Here is a 21,752-nt window from a genome sequence, read left to right as displayed (position 1 = left end):
ATATATATATATATATATATATATATATATATATAGAGAGAGAGAGAGAGAGAGAGTAAGTTCATGCGAAAATATAAATATCCTGCGAAAACGCGAAAACAGCTTTTATCTTATGAAAATTAGATACATGTACTATAAAAAAATAATTTTATTAGCAATAAATTAAAGATAGTAAGTTTACATTAGATGGTGTTATGATAATATAGATTTAAAGACGGTTTTTATAATTATATTTTTTTTCACGTCCTTAATCATTTTTAAATTCATGTTTTCATAATAAAAATGTTAAAAATCATACTTTGCTAATATGAAATAGTCTATCATCTATCATCGATTATCATCATGTATTTCAAAGTTTGGATGAATTATTTTCCAAAATATAATGTTGAGGTGACATAATATCATATGGTTTTCTTGTTTTCGCGTTTTCGCAAATTATTTGCATTTTCGCATAAACCCTCCCATATATATATATATATATATATATATATATATATATATATATATATATATATATATATATATATATATATATATAATAAAACACTCCTAAACCAGCCATGTGTCATTTTTTAAGCTATGTTTACTGCCACGTGTCATTCCACTAGCTATTTACGCTCTATGTTTCCCGCCCACTAACTCATTGCTACCATCGACATTCACTTCCTAAATATCAGGATCAATCACGGTTGCCCGGCCGAGATCTCAGCTCCTATCGCTTGAATCTCTCCCCTTCCCCTATATCACGCGTTTTCTTTTTAAACTTTTCACACACCTACTTCTTCTCCACTCTCTTAATTTTATTAGACAAGCCCTAGATTACCACTATCACCATCAATGGTGTTGTCACCACCTCCGTTACCTTCAGCCGCCGTCGGAATCTTTAAATCCATCTGCTTTATTAGCCAATGCTGGAATTCTCAATCTGCAAAACCCAACACTCACGTAATGCTTCTGGTTAGTAAAGACAGAGAGTTGAAGAATGACGATGCCTCAAGTAAGCATCGATTTAGGTAAATTCTTGATTTTAGTTCTAATTTTTAATCTCAAGTGTTTTCTTTTGTTCTTATAGCTTCTATCTATTGAGGGTCAGAGCTAGACATTAAAGATTGGTAATGGCTCTGAATTATTTTTTCTGTTTGTTTTCTTCTTCCAGTTTTTCATCTGTATATGAACTTGATGGTCCTTCTATTGCATCAATTTCTTACCTTTTCCAGTTGATCTTGGATTTCCATTTGCATACCAACTATTCGATCATTTACTTGAGTGAGTGATGTGGGTAGTTTTTGGTATTTGTATATTATTCTGTATATATTTATATGTTGCGATTCTTTTCTGTAAAGGTTTGTGGTGGGTCAATATGAAGATGTCAATTTCTTAATCGTTTTACCAGTTTCAATCAGGTAAGACGTATTAATTTTGTAAATTTTGTCTGTTTTACAATTCAATTTTAGATTACCTTGGATCTATTGTTTGGGGTTTACCCAAATAGATCCCCAAATCCCGTCTAAATGCTTTCCACCCTTCTTCCTCACCTTTTGGTTTGTTAGTATTATTTTTCCCTTCACGACTCTATTGTGTATTGTAGCTCTATAATGGATGCTGGCTATGCTTCTTTCTCTATTTCAAAATGAAATATTTTGATCAACCAAGTTTATCAACCTCTTAAAAATGTTTGTTACTTGGTTCTCTATGTGTGTTTTCACTGTTTTATGATATTTCATCCTCCCATATTAAAATTTAAGCATCTTGAGCACCCAATATGTGTTTGAATATGATATATTGAAATAGATTTATGTTTGCAGTCATAATGGTTAGCTGGTGATTTGTTTCATGTTTTTGGGTTAAGAAGTTGTTTTTTAGATCTAAGAAACAATGGCGCATATGTATAATTTGGAGATTGTAGCACGACGGTTAATTTTATTGTAAAGTTGGGAACTTGATGCTTTTTAGAATGAAAACTAATATTAAGTTAATTCCAGCTTGGTAGTTGCTGACGAATAAATTATCTAATTAAGGCTGGTTAAGCTACAAAAGCATCGATTGTTACGCTTCTATTTTATCCCATGATACCATCACTACTCACTTAATTGTTCTATATTCTTTTAGTTAGGAGTAGATTGATTTTGACCTATTAACATACTATAGTGGAGAAATCCATAAGTTATTATTAGTTGTAGGCACTCAAACTTGAAATTATTTTCTGCTGCAGATTAGCTTTTTAATAGATAATGTTGATTAGCATACTATACAAGGGAAAATGAACTTAGCCTGTAACAAAAACGGTATATAATATATATGTTTGTAGAAACCTATTTTTGCATTAAGTTGTTATATGATAGTAACGTGGTTAATAGAACATCTATGATAGTAACGTGTGTAATCATCCACTATATTGTCTTCATAACGTTCTTATATCATCGGTATTTTATTTCATCGGTTTCAAGTTTATTTAGTAAAGGTGGCAGATGGTGTTGTATAATTTTGTCATTGTGAAGATATCAATTTTCCTGCTATGCTCTATTATTTTTGGTGCCCTTCTCTATCATTTTTACTGCTATGGTGTTTTATTATTTTGCGACCAAAATAAATGGTAGCTTTCATAGTGTATAAACTCGCACCAATTAATTTAGCATTTTGTGTACGTACATACAATTCTTTGGCTATTTACTAAAATTGATTGAAATCCAGATTTAGTCCCTACAGTTGTTTATTTATTTTTTATTTATTTATTTATTTTTTTTTATTTTTTTTCTGTTTATATATACTTAACTTGTTTATTAAAAGTCCTCATGGCACTTTACGACTTTGACTTTGATGATATAGTGTTATTAGTTTATGGATTAATATGCAAATTACCATTCCACATTTTGATTTTCTTCAAGGGGTTTATCTTGATTGTTACATACACAACTTTGGCCTAAACAACACCAATCAAACAGAGGTACACATCTAGGTTTTTTAATTTGTTCAAGAGGTTTAAAAGTAAAAATCTTACTTTATGTAATTTACGATTTTACACTTTCTTGTCTATAAATTTATTTATAATCACAATACAAAAAATGACTCAATCTTATCAGGGAAACAAACATAGGTCGGACACCGTCAAATAAGGAAATAATATGAAATTTTGATTTTCCATATTATTCTTATTTTTTGAACTTTAAATTCCATACTATTCTCATTTTTTGAATTTTAAATTCTCATTTTTTGAATTTTAAACAAAGGATCAGACACCGTCAAGTACCAATGTCTTAGTTTCACATTATTCTTATTTAAGCATTGTACATTTTAAGTGCTATTTTGGAATTGTAGTTTCAGTTTACAAATAACTTCTTAACCTTAGAAAGTACAATGTTATTTTCAGTTTGTCTATGAAACTACAAGGCTACTTTTTGTTTTGCTTATGAAAACACAATCTAATTTCTGTTTTGCCCATGATACTACTTTTTTTTTTGTATACACATTGAATGTAAATGACCATTTGATCCTTTTTATTTTTTCAATAAGATTATACTAATTTTGGCTAATAACATCAATGTCAATTATATTGTTGTTTTTTTTAACTAAAACAAATTTACAACTAATAGCAATGTACTTTGAAAGTACATTGCTATAATTTATGTAACTTCACATTATTTCATGTTTTCTTACAATCAAAGTTACACTATTTTTTTGTTGATATTTTATTTTAGTTTATTGTCTATATAATGATTATAAAAGTGGTTTCCACGGGTTATAACCTAATATATATATATATATATATATATATATATATATATATATATATATATATATATATATATATATATATATATATATATATATATATATATCCGATCACTATCTTTCACAAAAGCAAGCCCACCTTAAGTGGAGATGCGATTCCTATATCTTTCGTAAGGCATTTTAGCCTCCTTTTTGAAACCGTTAAAATTACGCGGGTTTTGTTACGATTGTCGAAATACGCTCGGTTTATACGAACCCTAGAAACCAACGACTGATATTGACATTGTCGTCTGATGGCTATGGCAGGTCTTTATAGGAGAGTTCTTCCATCACCTCCTGCTATTGATTTCGCTTCTCCCGAAGGGAAGGTGGGTTCTTTACTCCTATCGTTTTACCATCTGTGTTCGATTAGGTTTTTGAGTTTGATGAATTTGTCTTGCTGTTTTGAAACTAGTTTTTTTTTTTATCTCCGTTTTAGTTTTGTTTCGATCGTTTAAATTAGTATGTGGATATTAGTTTGATTTTAAAAAGGTCGAATGTCGACTAAATAGGTGTATGGATTGTGTACGAAGACGTAATATGTTTAAAGTTCAAAAAAATCGAGATACATTATGACTCAGTAACGCACTTACATCAAATGAACTAATCTTCGACTTCAAATTTGGGATAATTTGCATCTAATTTTATAACAAGTGTTACAAGTAGAATACGATTGATTTCAATTTGCAGAAATTATGTTGCCAGTTTTCATTTGGTAAGGACTAGGTTTGACTAAAAGAACCGCAGTGTGGATCTTCTTCTCGGAAGGAATTCCTTGTATTGCTCACTACATCTGATTGCATTTCAACTTAAGACTTATCAAAATAGGCTTTCAGGAGTGCTTTTAGCGCTGTTGTTATGGTACTAGTCGCCGGATATTACCCATGGCCATTTAATCTCATTAAGCAATAAAATATAAGTTTCAATATTCTGGTCAAGAGTGCATTGTTGCCTTAGCCACTACTTTTGCCTGCTTGTTTCTTGCAACTAATCTCCGGATTTGGTCTACATTTGCAGCAATTGTTCATAGAAGCTATACAAGGTGGAACCATGGAAGGCTTTTTTAAGTTAATCTCTTACTTTCAGACACAATCAGAACCTGCATATTGTGGATTAGCTACCCTAGCCATGGTCTTGAATGCACTTTCGATTGATCCAGGAAGAAAATGGAAAGGTAATCTGTATCCTTGATTTAGCAAGCTCTAATCATCTAATAAAGTAATAGATAAATAAGGGTATATAAATAATTTCAGTCTTATATTTTGATAATCAGTTCTGTTGCAGGTCCTTGGAGATGGTTTGATGAGTCTATGCTGGATTGCTGTGAGCCTCTGGAAAAGGTTAAAGCAGAAGGCATTTCTTTTGGGAAAGTTGTATGTTTGGCTCATTGTTCTGGAGCCAAAGTTGAAGCTTTTCGTACAAATCAAAGCAATATTGATGACTTTCGCAGGCATGTAATCGCGTGTTCCACTTCTGATGATTGCCATTTGATCTCATCGTATAACAGAGGGACTTTTAAACAGGCTAGTTTTAACTTTAAGCTCTAGTGTGTATCGACTTTTCTCCATTTTTATTGGATATGAATATATGATATATGATGAAAGTGATTTCTTTATAATGCAGACAGGTAGTGGGCACTTTTCACCAATTGGTGGTTATCATGCAGGAAGGGACATGGTGTTAGTTTTGGATGTTGCTCGCTTTAAGTATCCTCCTCATTGGGTCCCACTTACACTCCTATGGGAAGCCATGGATACCATCGATGATTCAAGTGGATTTCGTAGAGGGTAAATCAGTAAATGATAAAACTTTAATTCAGTTCATTGATTTTGGGGTCATGGCTAATATCTTGTTCTTTCTCAGATTCATGCTCATATCCAGGCTTCATCGATCACCAGCACTTCTGTACACCCTGGTTTGTTCATGTGATTAAATAGTGAATGTGAATGCGATCTTAGTCTGTTGTTTATAATTTTGGGAATCTTTGTTGTAGAGCTGTAAGCACGAGAGCTGGATCAAGATTGCTGAGTATTTGGTTGAAGATGTTCCAAAACTGTTAAGTTGTAAGGATGTGAAAGATGTGAAGGATGTTGTTGCAATTGTTTTCAATTCTCTCCCATCAAATTTTCTTGAATTCATCAAGTGGGTTGCTGAAGTTAGACGAAGAGAAGATGCTGGTCAAACCCTAAGTCCAGAAGAAAAAGAAAGACTTGATGTTAAGGTATCTTGTAAAAAAACACCTTAATAGTGTGTTGATACTTCATACTTGATATAACATAACATTGTATATTGTGTTCTATGTAGGAAGAGATCTTGAAACAAGTACAAGAGATTCGTCTACATAAACACGTAACAGATTTTCTGTTCACTGGGAAATCAAGAGAGAAAGAGTCTCCATGTTTATGTAAAGAATCCTGTTTGACTGATATTGCAGATAGTCTGTGTTGCCAGGGTGCAGTGTTTCTAGAAGGAAACAGTAATGGATATTGTTGTCAGAAAACATGTGTAAAAACAAAAAGCAATGGAGATGTAGCTGTTACAGTTGTCTCGGGAACAGTGACCAATGGCATTGAGGTACAACAAGTGGAGGTGCTTGTTCCTTCATCTTTAGAAATGCACCCTGCAACTAATGATGTCCTCACTGTGCTTTTACTGGCGTTGCCACCACAAACATGGTTTGGGATCAAAGATGAGAAGCTTCTGAAGGATATAAGTAGCCTTGTTTCAATAGATAGTCTTCCTACTCTGCTTCAAGAAGAGGTATCCCTCATATTCTCTTTGTATACTGTTAAGTAGCTCACATTAAGGGTTAAATCAGACATTTTAAGTTATAGTTTTGTCATAAGAATTAGGGCTATTATTGATCATGAGATTTAATTTATGACATTGCAGATTATGCATTTGCGTGGTCAACTCTATATTCTCAAGCGATGCAAAGATGAAGAAACAGAGGAAGATTTCGGTGCGCCACTCGTTTAGCTTACTTTAGAAGGTCAGATTGGTCTTTTTGCAGGACCAGATTCAACAAAAGTTGAAAAGGTCAGATATTTGATAACTAAAAAGGATACAAGTTGGGTCTCATCAAAATTGTATTTTAGTATTATCTTTTATTTTTCAAAAGTATTAGATTATTATTATTATAGTTTATTAGACTAAAAAAAAATAGTTGTTGATGTGCCAATGTGATCGTATAAATAAAATCTAACTGTTGGGTTTGGAACATAAATAAATTGTAACCTATGGAATGCTTATATATGATATGATGGTGGATATGGGAATTTCAACAGGTCATATGTTATTAAAATAACTATTATTTGTAAATATTATAATGTTTTGGTCCTAGATATCAAATAACGGCTATGACATGTCCATATTCAAATAAGAACGCTAATTCTCGTGATAACGTAGGAACATATATTTTTATATGGATATCAATTATCAATGTTTATCACACAAAACTGATAAAGTTTGTTATATTTGTTTTTTTTTTCTTTTGAAAAAATAATGAAACTTTAATTAGTGAATATTTTTCTTCCTTGGTTAAGGATATTATTTTTTACTTTCAGATTTTATTTGAAAATTTTAACTAAACTTATCAAATTTATAATTTTTGATCTTTTACAGTTAGATATCGATATCAATATACAAATGTATCACTGTTGATTATTGAATATTATTGTATTCACCAATGAACGAAGTTGAATTGTATTTTTAAGAGATTCTTTTTCTGAAAAAGAAAAACAAACATAACAAAAAAAAATTAGTTTTTTTATTTTATAAATAGCCATCCATGGATATAAACAAATAAAATTGCACTTTTTGTAGTTTTTTACGCGACATAGTTTTTTTTTTTTTTTTTCTAAATATGCCCATATTTAGTGGTGCACATGCATGTTATGTGGAGTGTGGACAACTCTCGGATTGCATTGTATTAAAGTGACACGATATGTCAAAGAAATTATGAAGGCAATTCCAAATGGCAAATGATAACTTTTTCTTCAGAGACAACGTTTCGTCGACAATAATTTGAATGTTAAAATAAAATCATTTATTATAAAGTTGTTCTTCTGTGCCGTCGTTTTCATATTTTCATACAAACTAATAATAAGATAATATAAGAATTAGTTCAAGTTAAACTGGATATATATATATATATATATATATATATATATATATATATATATATATATATATATATATATATATATATATATATATATATATATATATATATATATATATATACACACACTAGCAATTGGCCCGCGCAAAGCGGCGACAAAAGATTAGTTTGTTATTAGAGAACATATTCCAAAAAAACAGTTACCATATTAGCCAATCGAATATAGAAAATTTTGAACTTTCGTGTTTTATTGGACATCTGTTCTAAGTCTATTGATTGTCTTTGTGTTTGTTCGGTATGTATTTTCTTACATTGGATTCGTTATACAAAAAACAGATAATATACAACTACATTTTCATCTGGTATGATACAAGGAAAAGTGTCATCGGTGAATAGTTTTTTTTCGGAGACATTTCACATTCCAAATAATAAAAATAATTGTTATTATCACTTATATTATTTTTTGGTTAATATAATTTTTATACAAGACGCTTTTAAATAAGAAACTAAATAAAAATAAAGTATAAAACAGCCAATATATTCTTGCTTTTAATCTTAAACAATAATAATAATAATAATAATAATAATAATAATAATAATAATAATAATAATAATAATAATAATAATAATAATAAATTGTTAAAAGAAAATGAAAAAAGAAAGAAAGATTAAGTTAGTCTTTTTATCCCAAATGACCAAAACTGCTATATATATAAACCACAAGGATACAACCTATTAATTTTGGGATAATGATTTGAAAGGGTAACGAATTTTCGACTTTTGTCTCATTTAGTCACTAAATTTTTTTTGTTATCTATTTGCCATTGAACTATTGAAACTGTTCACATTTTACCCTTATGACCGGTTGTAAAATGTGAACAGTTTCAATAGTTCAATGGCAAATAGATAACAAAAAAAAGTTTAGTGACTAAATATGAACAAAATCGAAAGTTCGTTTCCCTCTAAAAAGTTCAATGACTAAATGTGAACGAACCTCCTCTTGTATTATGTTTTAGCAAATTATTTATTTTTGTTAAATTATAACAACATTTGTTGATGAAGAAATCTATGAAATAAAAAAAAAACAAAAAACCAAAACTGAAATAAAAAAACCGATGGTTTGACATTTTCCAAAATAAAAAATCAAAATTTCCAATCTGATTTTGGTTTTACAAAAAAAAATGAACCATTCTCACTGATGTGAATTATGAACATTGGTTTGACATGCGAAATTTGTGACATCCCATGTAACGACCCATTTCCGGTATGTTAATTCCTTGGTATTTATTTTGAAGTTTTGCAGGAGGGACTCGGCGAGTTCATAGCTTGACTCGCCGAGTAGGGTCGGGATTTTGAGCACGTGTTAGCTGGAGACTCGGCGAGTCCATATTCTGGACTCGGCGAGTCTGTCCGTCTGGGAGAAACCCTAAATCCCCGGGTTGCCCACTATTTAAGCCACCTTATGGCCCCCTTTCTCGCCTCCTTCACCCTCAGAAACTGTGAGAAAAACCCTAATTCGTTCTTGAGTGATTGTAAGTGATTTTTGTGTGCTTTTGTGAAGGATTGAAGAAGGAGAAGAAGAAAGGAGCAAGGAGAAGGATTGTAGAGCAGAGATTCAAGGGAAAACAAGAGCTCTTTGAGGTATTCTTCAGATTTCCTTCCCTTTTATGCTTTAAACCCCCCTTGTTAGATCTAGTTGATGCTTCTCTCAAGCCTTATGTTGATATGGAAGCCCTTTTATGCCGAGATATCGTTAGATCTGTTTATTTAGGAGTTGTAGAGCCCAGATCTATTGCCTTTATGGAGCTATTTTGCATATTAACCCTAGATCTATCCCTTTTAAGCATCTTTTAGCCTTTATTCCCTTGTTCATGTGTTTGTACACGTAAAGTTGGAAACTTTACGTGGTAAACCAGCTTATTGGACTCAGATCTATCATTTGTATGTTTTGGATTCGAGCAGAATCGAGTGTAGAATAGTTGCATGGCGGTGACTCGGCGAGTCGGAAGAACGACTCGGCGAGTCGAGTCGCGAGTCCCCGATTTCTTCCTTTTGAGTGGTGTCTGTCGAGTGGGACCAGTGAGTAGTGGGGTGGACTCAGCGAGTTGAGGGTAGACTCAGTAATGGAGGGACTCGGCGAGTCCAAGGCAATCTTCTTAAGCTCAAGAACAACTCGTCGAGTTGTTCATATGACTCGGTGAGTCGGATGAAGATTGTTTGAGTTCTTGGATCGAGAGGGTACTCGTCGAGTTGATGCCACACTCGACGAGTAGCAGCGAGTAGGGTTGAAGAGTGAGAGTAGGGACTCGGCGAGTTGGCGGCCCAACTCGGCGAGTCAGGTCAAATGAGAGTTGACTTTGACCAAGGGTAAAAGAGTCATTTTACCCAAAGTGCAGTGTTTGGTATTTGATTGAGTGTGTTTATGGACTTGTAGCCGGGGAGATACCGGAGCAGCAACAATTAGCTTCCAGAGCCATACACTCAGCAGCCAGTTTACGAGGTGAGTTTCCTTCCCGTAGTTAGAGTGCTTGATGTCTTTGTGATACAAGCATGTTTGTGTTATGTGTTCCGGACTCTGTTTCGACGCAGTATGAAGTATATGTGATTATGATAGTGTTATGTTTTATGCTATGCGATGATCGGTCAGTTCCGGACTTCGGTCCGATGCAGTCAGTTCCGGATTTCAGTCCGATGCAGTTAGTTCCAGATTTCAATCCGATGCAGTTAGTTCCGGACTTTGGTCCGATGCAGGGGACAAGGTCCCAGTCAGTTCCGGATTTCGGTCCGATGCAGCTAGTTCCAGACTTCGGTCTGATGCAGTGGGCAAGGCCCAGTATGTGCTTATTTATATATTGTGTGGCATGTGGTAGTTTGGGGGAGCTCACTAAGCTTCGTGCTTACAGTTTCAGTTTTGGTTTCAGGTACTTCCGCAAGCAGGGGGAAGAGCTCGGGGTGATAGCATCGCACACACCATAGCTTTAGCTTTTATCCTGGGAATTGATGTAGTTTGTTTTGATTTGACATAGTATGATACAGTTTTCCGCACAGTGTTTTTATTATGTTTGGGATACATCACGTATGGTTTTATGATATGACACTCAGATTATGGTTTTAGTTATATTGAAAAACGAATTTTTTTTTCGGTCGTATCTTTGGGTCGTTTCATCCCATGAATATGTAGTTACAACATCGTCTGAACTCGTAATTCATAGTAAGGGGTTAGAGTATCATCGCATGAATACGAAGTTACAACATCGTCTGAACTCGTAATTCATCACATACATGTTATGGGCCTGCTGGTGTTTCCATTGGGTTTTCTAGAATATTCCGTGGTCGCCATCTATACTCTGCTAAATGACTACATCGCCACATTGCTGGTTAAGGTTATGGTATCTCCTTTCATCCTACATCACATATTCATCATCATCTATTTACCTAATTATCACCACCTTTCTATCATCACCTATCTCTCATCATTTTATTTCATCACACACCAACTATTTCATCTACCCATGTTTCATCCGCAACATATTTGTAGATATAAAATAAATATACCGTTTAAATCTTTTAAAACATGTATAAAATCGTTCATCCAGCATAGACAGTAAGTATTCAAATAATATGCACACGTAGCACGTAATTTATATAAAATACTTCATATCTATGTGTAACATGAAAGTAACTATATATACCATAAAAATCCCATAAATGCTTCATAACTTCGAACCCCAAGGTTTACTCTACTAAAACTTCATATTCTCGGCTCTCTGAACCTAGAAGGGTCCAAATCTATCACACCAAAAAGCTCAAGATAGCTCTTCCTCTCACTCTAAACACTCAAGCTTGCTAGGGTTCTCACTTATGGGAAAGGTAGTAGCAATTGAAGGCCATAAGTGCCTTTAAATATGGCTCGGGCCCAAAGATTTAGGGTTTCTGCCAACAGCACGGAATCGTCGAGTCCATTCATTAATCCGAGTCATCAGTCGCGACCTTACTCAACGAGTTGAGGCGTAACTCGTCGAGTCTCTCTTCTTAACTCAAAAGAAAAATACTTAAATGATGATACCTGGAAATCCGGATGTTACATTTTGTTTTTTTATTTCATAGATTTCTTCATCAACAAATGTCGCTACAATTAAACAAAAATAAATAATTTTGCTAAAACATAATAGAATAGCAAGTTTGTTCACATTTAGTCATTGAACTTTTTAGAGGGAAACGAACTTTTGATTTTGTTCACATTTAGTCACTAAACTTTTTTTCGTTATCTATTTGCCACTAAACTATTGAAACTGTTCAGATTTTACCCTTATGACCGGTAACAGCCGGTCATAAGGGTAAAATGTGAACAGTTTCAATAGTTCAATGGCAAATAGATAACGAAAAAAAGTTTAGTGACTACATGTGACAAAAGTCGAAAGTTCGTTACCCTTTCAAGTCATTATCCCATTAATTTTTTAACTTAGGGATCAAAACTTATTAACTTTTTAACTTAGGGACCAAAAATTTAATCAGACCAAAGCTCAAGGGTCATTTCTATAATTTACTCTAAAATAAACGGGAAAATAGTTTTGAAAAGTGTATTTGAATGGGTGGTTTTGACTTTTTATTGGGTGCCTTTAAAATCTCCCTAGATAAGATTTCAAAATATAGTTAGTTTAACTTTTAATTATTATTTTAATAAGAGATAATTGTACTTTAAGCTTATATATTTGTACAACTTAAAAATATTATTATTTTATTAATGGTTACTTGTACTATCAGCTTAATGACTTGAACGTCTTAAATAAATATTATTATTATATTGAATCTATTTTTAGAAATAATAAGATTTACTTTATAATGTAGTATATATATATATATATATATATAGGGAGTGGTTCAAATGAGAACCAAAAAGATTCAGAACCGTAAGAACCTCTAACGTTATATGTTTATAAACGGTTTAGGGTAACCCTAAACCCTAAACCTTAAACCCTAAACCCTAAACCCTAAACCTTAAACCCTAAACCCTAAACCCTAACCCCTAACCCCTAAATCCTAAACCATAAACCCTAAACCTTTAACCCTAACCTCTAAACCCTAAACCCTAAACCCTTTATAAACATCTAAAATTAAAGGTTCTTATGGTTCTTAACCTTTTTTGGTTCTCATTTGAACCTTCACACACACACACACACACATATATATATATATATATATATATATATATATATATATATATATATATATATATATATATAACATGAATTATCAATAACGACTTAACTTCTTGTAAAATGCTATTTATCAAACAATCTTTCTAATCATCTTGTCAGAAATTATTTATTTACTTTGATTAATTTAATCAATAATTGATGGTAATGATTACAACACTACGCTTATATTATGGAATACTAGAGATAAATTATAAGAATGATAATGAGTAATTTTGTCATGGGGAAATGACACTGTAGCCTTATAATGTATTCAACATTTGCCCATTCAGTCTCTTATGTTATTTTCATGCATTTTAAAGATACAAAGTAGGTAGTGACCTATCTTTTTGGGACTTCTACCTTTAGTATCCAGTATCTTGTCATTTAAAAGTCAAAATCGGGTAGTAAAAGTCAAAATCATAGTGTAAATCAAATAAACATTGTTGGGTTGTTCGCTACAGTGGGATTTGCAAGTCTACGGGTGTCAAATGTCATTTCTTCCGACGTCTTTCATCGTCGTGTTATAGTCAGATTAGTATGGTAACAATCATATCACATTTTTCCTTAATTAAACCATTGGTTTTAAGGTAGTTGTTACGTCAATGATTAATACAAATAATACTGCAGTACACAAATACATTTTCCCATTATATTTAAATTGTGATCTTCTCACATAAAGGGTAATATAAAACTACATTTTGGTAATGAGACTCATACTTGGGAAAAGCATTCACTTTTACAAAGGAACAAACATACAAAACAGTCGGGTATTGGTAGAAGACTACTTTTTATACTAGTAGAAAATATATGATTTTCTAGGAGTTTCAAACATATACAAACATTTACATTGATCAATTACAAACATTTTCATCAAACTTATACAAAAATTGACACTAAATACTTATGAACTCACCAGCTTAAATGCTGATCTACGCTTTCAAAATAACTTGTATTCTCAGGTCATCAGTAGATAGGTACCGATGATCAGGTTTCGAGAAGACGGAACATCTTCAAGACTCGTCTTTTATTTTGATTATTCATTTTTGGTGTCTTATTACTATTAAAGAACACACTTGTATGAAATTATACTATTAATTCAATGGATGATGTTGTTGCTTATTTACTACTTTGCATTGTTATGATACTGTACATGACATCCTCCGCTCTAGAACGTTTCCACCGTTCTTGGTATGTGATTTTGGTCCCTAGACTTAACTCCCGTTAAGTAGGATCTGTTAAGCCCCCTAATGTGCCTCACATGTGAGGGTAAATTCGTCATTTCATATGTAAGGGGCCATTTTTGCATAATCCATTTTTTGGCTTATTTGACCTTTACCCTCTCTCTTTCTCTTTCTCTCTCTCTCTCTCTCTCTCTCTCTCTCTCTCTCTCTCTTAACAAACACAAACTCAATTAAACAATAAGCAATTCCACTAAGAAAAGCAAACACAATTATCGAAGACAGAGTTGCCAGGTCAAACCACAGTACATCGTGATCCCAAACAGCTTCACAATCTCAGTTTGCTACTTAGCTCTGACGTTCTTCGTCACCAGATTGTAGATCGACGGTGGATTTGAAGAGAAAGCGGCCAAATATTCCAAACAACACCTGATTCGATCATCTTACTGCAACTTGGATTAATCAAAGACTTCAAAATCATGTCCTTGGGATGAACCAACCATCGCATCAGCATCATTTGTAATCAATTCCAAAATCAGCCCTCACATCTTTAATAGTCCAAATTTGTGAGGTTGAAGTGGTAGGGATGAAGGTTCGTAATACCCCCAATTTGGCATATTCAATCCATCATCCTCCATTAAACTTATAAATGTACTCACAAAAGCAGATTATCAGCCAAAATCAAAACAATTTCCCCAAAGAAACCATTGCCATAAAAGAAACACTCCCACCCTTTCATCCCATCGAAAGTGGAGGAAAAATTGGGAACTAAAACAGAATGGGAAGAGGGTAAGACGGTTACATGAATTTTGGGATGAACTTGAGGCTGTAATCAAACACAGAAATCAAAATGAAAGACTATGTATGGAAGAAAAATAGATCGACATTATAGGTTGTACACACATAATAGAATATAATAACAATTTGCAAATCTATCCACCTTCGTACCATAGTAACCCGAAATCGAAACAAATCAAAACCAAATCCTGAAATCAAAACCTGAAATCAAACTTGATGAACTACTAACCTCATAGGTTTCTTCTGCATGCTTGATTTCTTCTGATCACGGGTGAATTATTTCTTCTGCGTGCATGATTTCTTCTTGAAAGCATTGTTTAGATTGAATATGAACATGCTGACATAATCAAGAGGCAATAACAGTTCTTAGAGAGAGAGAGAGAGAGACATTCCACAATTACCCCATCATCGGAAACCTGCATTTGGGTGTAAATTCACAACGGTCTGAGAGATACGATCTTGTGCAAAGGGACTAGCTTTAAGTCGTCAACTATCCCAGATACATGGATTTCTGTATGCGTTTTTTTTTTATCTAAACTTGATTTTGATGAGAATTTTGGGTTGTTTTTTTCTAGATTGGGAGGAAGATTTGAAAATCTAAGGGCTTTATTTTCTACTTTGATTCTCAGATATTTGGCTTTATGTATCTTGTTTATTAACTAACTGTACAGGGATAGTGAGGATAAGAAATGTGACCAAAGAAGAAGATGATGAAGTTGTGTGCGTGTGTTTTAATTTCCAGGAAGAAATTTCAGAGAGAGAGAGAGAGAGAGAGGGTAAAGGTCAAATAAGCCAAAAAAATGGATTATGCAAAAATGGTCCCTTACATATGAAATGACAAATTTACCCTCATGTGCGAGGCACATGAGGAGGGGTTAACTGATCATATTTAACGATAGTTAAGTCCAGGGACTAATTCCACATACAAATCACTCCAAATGGACCAAGGATCCAAAAAACACGGGGTTTGGATTAAAACCCAAAAAATTTGCATACCACATGGACCATTTTCTTAATTTGGTCTTAAATTAATAACATTAAAATAAAAAAATAGAATAAAATTAAGATATATTATAAAGTGATATAATTTCGTATATTTATTTAAATTAACGATTATAATTTTATATAACTAAAAAAATCACTTAATTAACAATTTATTTAAATAATTTATTTAAAAAATTTTATTTCAAAATAATTGATTAATAATTTTAAGTTTTTATTATAAAAGTTTAATTAATTTTATAACTGTGGTTCTTACGGGTTATAAACTAGTGTGTGTGTGTGTGTGTATATATATATATATATATATATATATATATATATATATATATATATATATATATATATATATAAGCATTAATGTTTTTAAAAAAATTACGCATTTACATATACACATGTTTTTTAAAAATATGCATACACACACAAAAAAATGAATATGCATTAAAAATGTATTTTTTCGAAAAATTCTTTTTTTAAATATTAATTTTGAAATGTAAGGAATACATTCGCTGATTTTAAAAAATATATAAAAATAAAACAATATTTTTTCAAATAAGTGAAAATAGACCTTATATTTTGAAATTAAGATTAAAAAAAGAATTTTTCAAAAAAAAAAACATTTTTAATGCATATATATATATATATATATATATATATATATATATATATATATATATATATATATATATATTGTGGAAATATACATTTTCAAAAAAATATGCATATGTACATGCATATAATTTTTTTTTCTTGCAATTGTCTTAGATACATGTATGTACATGAACATTTGAAATTTTGTACTTAAATTCACTATAAATAAAAAGTTTGTTGGTTTTCTCCCACAATTTAGTTCTCCATTACTTTGTCATGTATGACTATATTAGTACTCCTAAATAATGTCATACCACTTGTCAACCTATTGATTATCCATTTTAAATTTTAAAATTTAAAAATTTCACCCTAATTAAATTAAATTAATAACATTAGAATAAAAAATAAAATAAAATTCATATAATTTCACGTATTTATTTGAATCAATGATTATAATTTTATATATTTAAAAAATAATATTTTAATATTTTATTTAAAATAATTAATTAATAATTTTGAGTATTTACTATGAAATTTTAATTAATTTTGTAACTATGGTTCACACAGATTATAAACTAGTGTGTATGTATGTGTGTGTGTGTCTATATATATATATATATATATATATATATATATATATATATATATATATATATATATATATATATATATATATATATATATATATAAGGTTAGACTCATTTGAGACTATATATTTTTTGAAACATGGGAACACAATCCTAGCCATTATTTTGGAAATAAAAAAGTATTTTTTAAAATGCAAAATAAATAAAAGTTTTTGACTTTTTTTTTAAATATTATTTTTGTCTTTTATATTATAAAAAATACCGTTTTTTCAAAATATACGTGAAATATTCTCATATAATATTATACTGTAAGTATTCAAATTGAATTGTTAAAATGTTAGAATATTATAGTAGAATATTTAACTATAAATATTTAAAATATTCTAATAGAATATTAGAATATTCTAACAAATCTAACAATTCAAATAAAATACTAAAATATTTTAACATATCTACGAATTTTATTAGAATATTAAAATATACTAACATTTCTAAAACTTCGATTTGATTATTTACAGTGTAATATTCTATTAAAACGTTTCACTTATATTTCGAAAAAAACGTTAATTTAATTTATTTTTATATTATTTTATATTTTTTGATAAATTAAATAACGAAAATAATATTTTAAAAAAAAAATTCAAAATTTTCTTTTTATTTTTGCAATTTATAATTTTTTATTTTATTTTTTAATCTTCAAGACGAGGAGTAATTAGGATCGCATCGTCATATCTCTCAAAATTAGCATGCCATATATAAGTAGGTTCATGCGAATACATAAATATTTTGCGAAAATGTGAAAACAAATAATATACTTTAGAAATTAAATTTACTAGCAATAAATTATTGATAATAAGTTTATATTTGAGAGTGTTATGATGATATAAATTTAAAAGTGGTTTTAGCAACTATTTTTTTCACGTTCTTAAGTATTTTTAAATTTAAGTTTTCATAATAAAAAGGGTTCAGGTCATTTTTGGTCACTTAACTTTTGGTTTTTTTTTTTCATTTGGTAACTTAACTATTTTTAAGTTTTAAAAGGTTATCAAACTTTTGATTTTATACTCATTTAGTCACTTAACTTTTGATTTGGTCACATTTAGTCACCCAACTTTTAGATTTGTGTTTATTTAGTCACCTAACTTTTAAAATTGTGCTCATTTAGTCATTAAACTTTTAAAAAAATTTAAAAGTTTAGTGACTAAATGAATACAATTTTAAAAGTTTGGTGACTAAATGTGACTAAAACAAAAGTTAAGTGACTAAATGAGCACGAAGCCAAAAGTTTGATGACCTTTTAAAACTTAAAAAGACTTAAGTGACGAAATGAACACAAAACCAAAAGTTAAGTGACAAAAAATGACCTAAACTCTAATAAAAATATAAAAAAAAAACATGCTTTGATAATATAAAATAATTTCTCATGTATCATCGATTATTATAATGTATTTGAAAGTTTAGATGAATTTTTGTTCAAAATATAAGAATGAGGTGACATAATTTCACAGTTTTTACTTTTTTTGTGTTTCCGTAAATTATTGTATTTTCGCATAAGCCTTTATATATATATATATATATATATATATATATATATATATATATATATATATATATATATATATATATATATATATATATATATATATATATATATATATATTCATATATTAACATTGCGAATGTGAAAAGTATTATTCGGATTCACCGTGTGAATCCGGATTCACGTTGTGGATTTTCAAAAATCACATTGTGAATTTGATGTAAAAAAAAAATCGAACTTGATATCATTGGAAGAAGGATAAAAAATTATGAATTTCTGTATTTTTAGTTTTTTTTTTGATAAAAAATAAGTTCTAAAGTTGAAAAAAAGATTGGTTCATTGGTTAAGTAGGCTGCAGGGAGTGTCCGCGGTTTGGGGCCGCGATTTATGCCACCTCAGCCGCGAACACCGCCCCTCACTGTGGTCTACTGCGGTTTTGGCTGCACCACTACCCTCTATAGCCGTGCAATATGATTGGTTGGGAGGAATCAGGTCAAAATACTACTGATTAGTTTTTTTTTCTATAAAATACTAATACACTTCATTTTTTTTCAAACAAAAAACACTCTTCTCTCTATTTAATTTTAAAGATTTTCACCAATCTCAAAACTGCGTTTTTTTTTTCATGTGTATTTTTTTTTAAAATGCAATGTAATGTTTTTTGAATTTTCAATGTATTAGGTTTTTTAATTTTCAAGTATATGTTGTTTTATTAAAAAAAAAAGTTTATTAAGTTAAAATAGTTAAAAAAAAAAAAGAAAAAAATAAATAAATAAAAGTGTAACACCAGCCTTGGTGTTGCAAGAAAACCACACTTGTATGGTAAAAAATAACGTGACGCACATGTGGCGGTGAAGGGAGTGTAGTTTCGGTGACACCACTCCGTTCAACATTATAATTCTTTATTGAACGTCACCTTATATATATATATATATATATATATATATATATATATATATATATATATATATATATATATATATATATATATATATATGGGTAAATTACACCGATCGTCCCTCGTGCATGTGTCTAAAAGCATGTTTAGTCCCTATTTTCAAAAATTAACTCGAACCGTACCTCATGTCGTTAAAAGTTGCACGCTTCGTCCCTAACAAATTATTGTGTTGCGGTTTTAGTCCTTGTCGGATCTGAAATGACTATAATGCCCTTTGTGCATTTGTTTTCCATTATTTTAATGTTATTATTATTATTAGTAATTTAAAAAAGAAAAAAAGGCCTCTGTCCTACCTTCCCACCCACCTCATCATCTCCTCTATCGATATTTTTCTTCCTCTTGTCTCTAACCTCTTCCAAGAAACCCAAAACCACCATCCTTAAACCATCACCGGCAGCTACTCCCTCCGACGGCCACTCCCTCTGGTGGCTATTCCGATCATCGTCCCTAACCTCCAATGAAACTTCTCTCTACATCCATCAACGTCTGAAGCCACTTACAACATCGTCATCGCCACTTGAAAATGTCGATCTCTACCTGTAAGCCATCGTCACCACCTCTTCGCCGGAAACCCTAGCACCTGAAAACCATCCTTGTCTTCGAACCATTGTCTTAAAGAGAGTTAGAGGACCAACATCTTTGCACCATTGTCTCATATCTACACCATCATCTAACAGATCATCAGCTCCTTGAGTTTCGAGACAAAGAGGAAGGAAAGGGAGGGGAACGACGACGTCTGGTGGAAGAAGAACAATGTCCGAATAGATCACATCAACTCTCCTCACTGAAACAAATTCTGGGATTTTTTTTCAAACAAGTTTGGGGAGAAACCAACCGGAGTTCCAGGTTTCATGGCAATGGTAGGATAAGGGATTGAATAGTTGGTGTCCGACCACAGTGTTTCTCATATCCTTTCATCTCTCTTCTTCGTTTAACTGATTTGTAGATCTAGGGTATGGATTTGGGTTTTATTTTAGGGTTTAATTCCAAGTTTATTTTTTATTTTTGGAGATGAATGGTGGTGTTTGTCGGAGTTAGCTGGTGGCCGGAGGTGACCGGTGTCAGAAGTGACTGGTTGTAGGAGGTCGTTGATGGTGAAAAGGTTCAGAACCAATTTAAGTGGAATTTTCATTTTCTAAAAATTATACTTAACAAAAAAAAATAGTATATAAATTATAAACAAATGAAAAAGAAAAAAGAAAAGGGCAAGATAGTCATTTTATATCTGCGAGGGACGAAGCATGCAACTTTTAACCAAATGAGGGACGGTCCAAGTTAATTTTTGAAAATAGGAACCAAACGTGCTTTTGGACACATACACGAGGGATGATTGGTGTAATTTACCATATATATATATATATATATATATATATATATATATATATATATATATATATATATATATATATATATATATATATATATATATATATATATATATATATATATATATATATATGGGTAAAGTGAATATACCTAACAACCTTATATAAGCTTAGGTACCTAACCTCATCAAACTACGTCATTTTGCATTAAATTTTCATTGCAATCATCAAAGATTCTTAAACTTCATCCCTAAACTTGATTTACTTCAAAAAATTTGAAAATTTATCATTATATTTCTCCTACATCCTTTCATTTGTAGCGGTAGGATATGAAGCCCATCAGGTGGTATTCGATAGAAAGACGTGATGTAAAAGAAAAGATATTGTTGAAAGTCCAATGATTTTGGAAGTAATCAAGTTATGTGGTTGAAGTTTAAGAACCTTAGGCAATTACAATGTAAATTTGATATAAACCGATGTAGTATTATAAAGTTAGGTACGTAAGTTTATATAAGGTTGTTAGGTATATTCACTTTAGCCTATATATATATATATATATATATATATATATATATATATATATATATATATATATATATATATATATATATATATATATATATATATATATATATATATATATATATATATATATATATATATATATATATATATTGTGCCACTGAA

At 30.9% G+C, this 21,752-nt stretch overlaps 1 protein-coding gene across 2 annotated transcripts; it reads left to right on the top strand.

The window, feature by feature from the left end:
- Positions 1-3,868: 3,868 nt before the first annotated feature.
- LOC145048545 (glutathione gamma-glutamylcysteinyltransferase 1-like) lies at positions 3,869-7,054 on the top strand. 2 transcript variants are annotated; one of them, XM_078997069.1, is made up of 8 exons: positions 3,869-4,097; positions 4,786-4,942; positions 5,053-5,291; positions 5,392-5,555; positions 5,632-5,683; positions 5,762-5,989; positions 6,073-6,528; positions 6,661-7,054. In XM_078997069.1, exons 1-8 carry the CDS (start codon positions 4,023-4,025, stop codon positions 6,745-6,747), a joined length of 1,458 nt encoding a protein of 485 aa, XP_078853195.1. In that variant the 5' UTR covers positions 3,869-4,022; the 3' UTR covers positions 6,748-7,054. The 2 variants fall into 2 exon arrangements, with proteins under 2 accessions (XP_078853195.1, XP_078853197.1); XM_078997071.1 differs by lacking the exon at positions 3,869-4,097 and having other exon boundaries at positions 4,826-4,942; positions 5,042-5,291.
- The last annotated feature ends 14,698 nt before the right edge of the window (positions 7,055-21,752 follow it).

The sequence above is a fragment of the Lactuca saligna genome, chromosome 5, assembly GCF_052625555.1.
Source record: "Lactuca saligna cultivar CGN05327 chromosome 5, ASM5262555v1, whole genome shotgun sequence".
Taxonomy (NCBI): domain Eukaryota; kingdom Viridiplantae; phylum Streptophyta; class Magnoliopsida; order Asterales; family Asteraceae; genus Lactuca; species Lactuca saligna.
The sequence above is the reverse complement of the archived record's forward strand: the minus strand, read 5'-3'. Positions and strand labels throughout refer to the sequence as shown.

Excerpts from the sequence above, each read along its gene's own strand:
- LOC145048545 (XM_078997069.1), top strand. The coding sequence starts at position 4,023 with ATGGCTATGGCAGGTCTTTATAGGAGAGTTCTTCCATCACCTCCTGCT. Across the intron at positions 5,556-5,631 it reads TCAAGTGGATTTCGTAGAGG|ATTCATGCTCATATCCAGGC; the intron begins GTAAATCAGTAA and ends GTTCTTTCTCAG. Across the intron at positions 6,529-6,660 it reads CTACTCTGCTTCAAGAAGAG|ATTATGCATTTGCGTGGTCA; the intron begins GTATCCCTCATA and ends ATGACATTGCAG.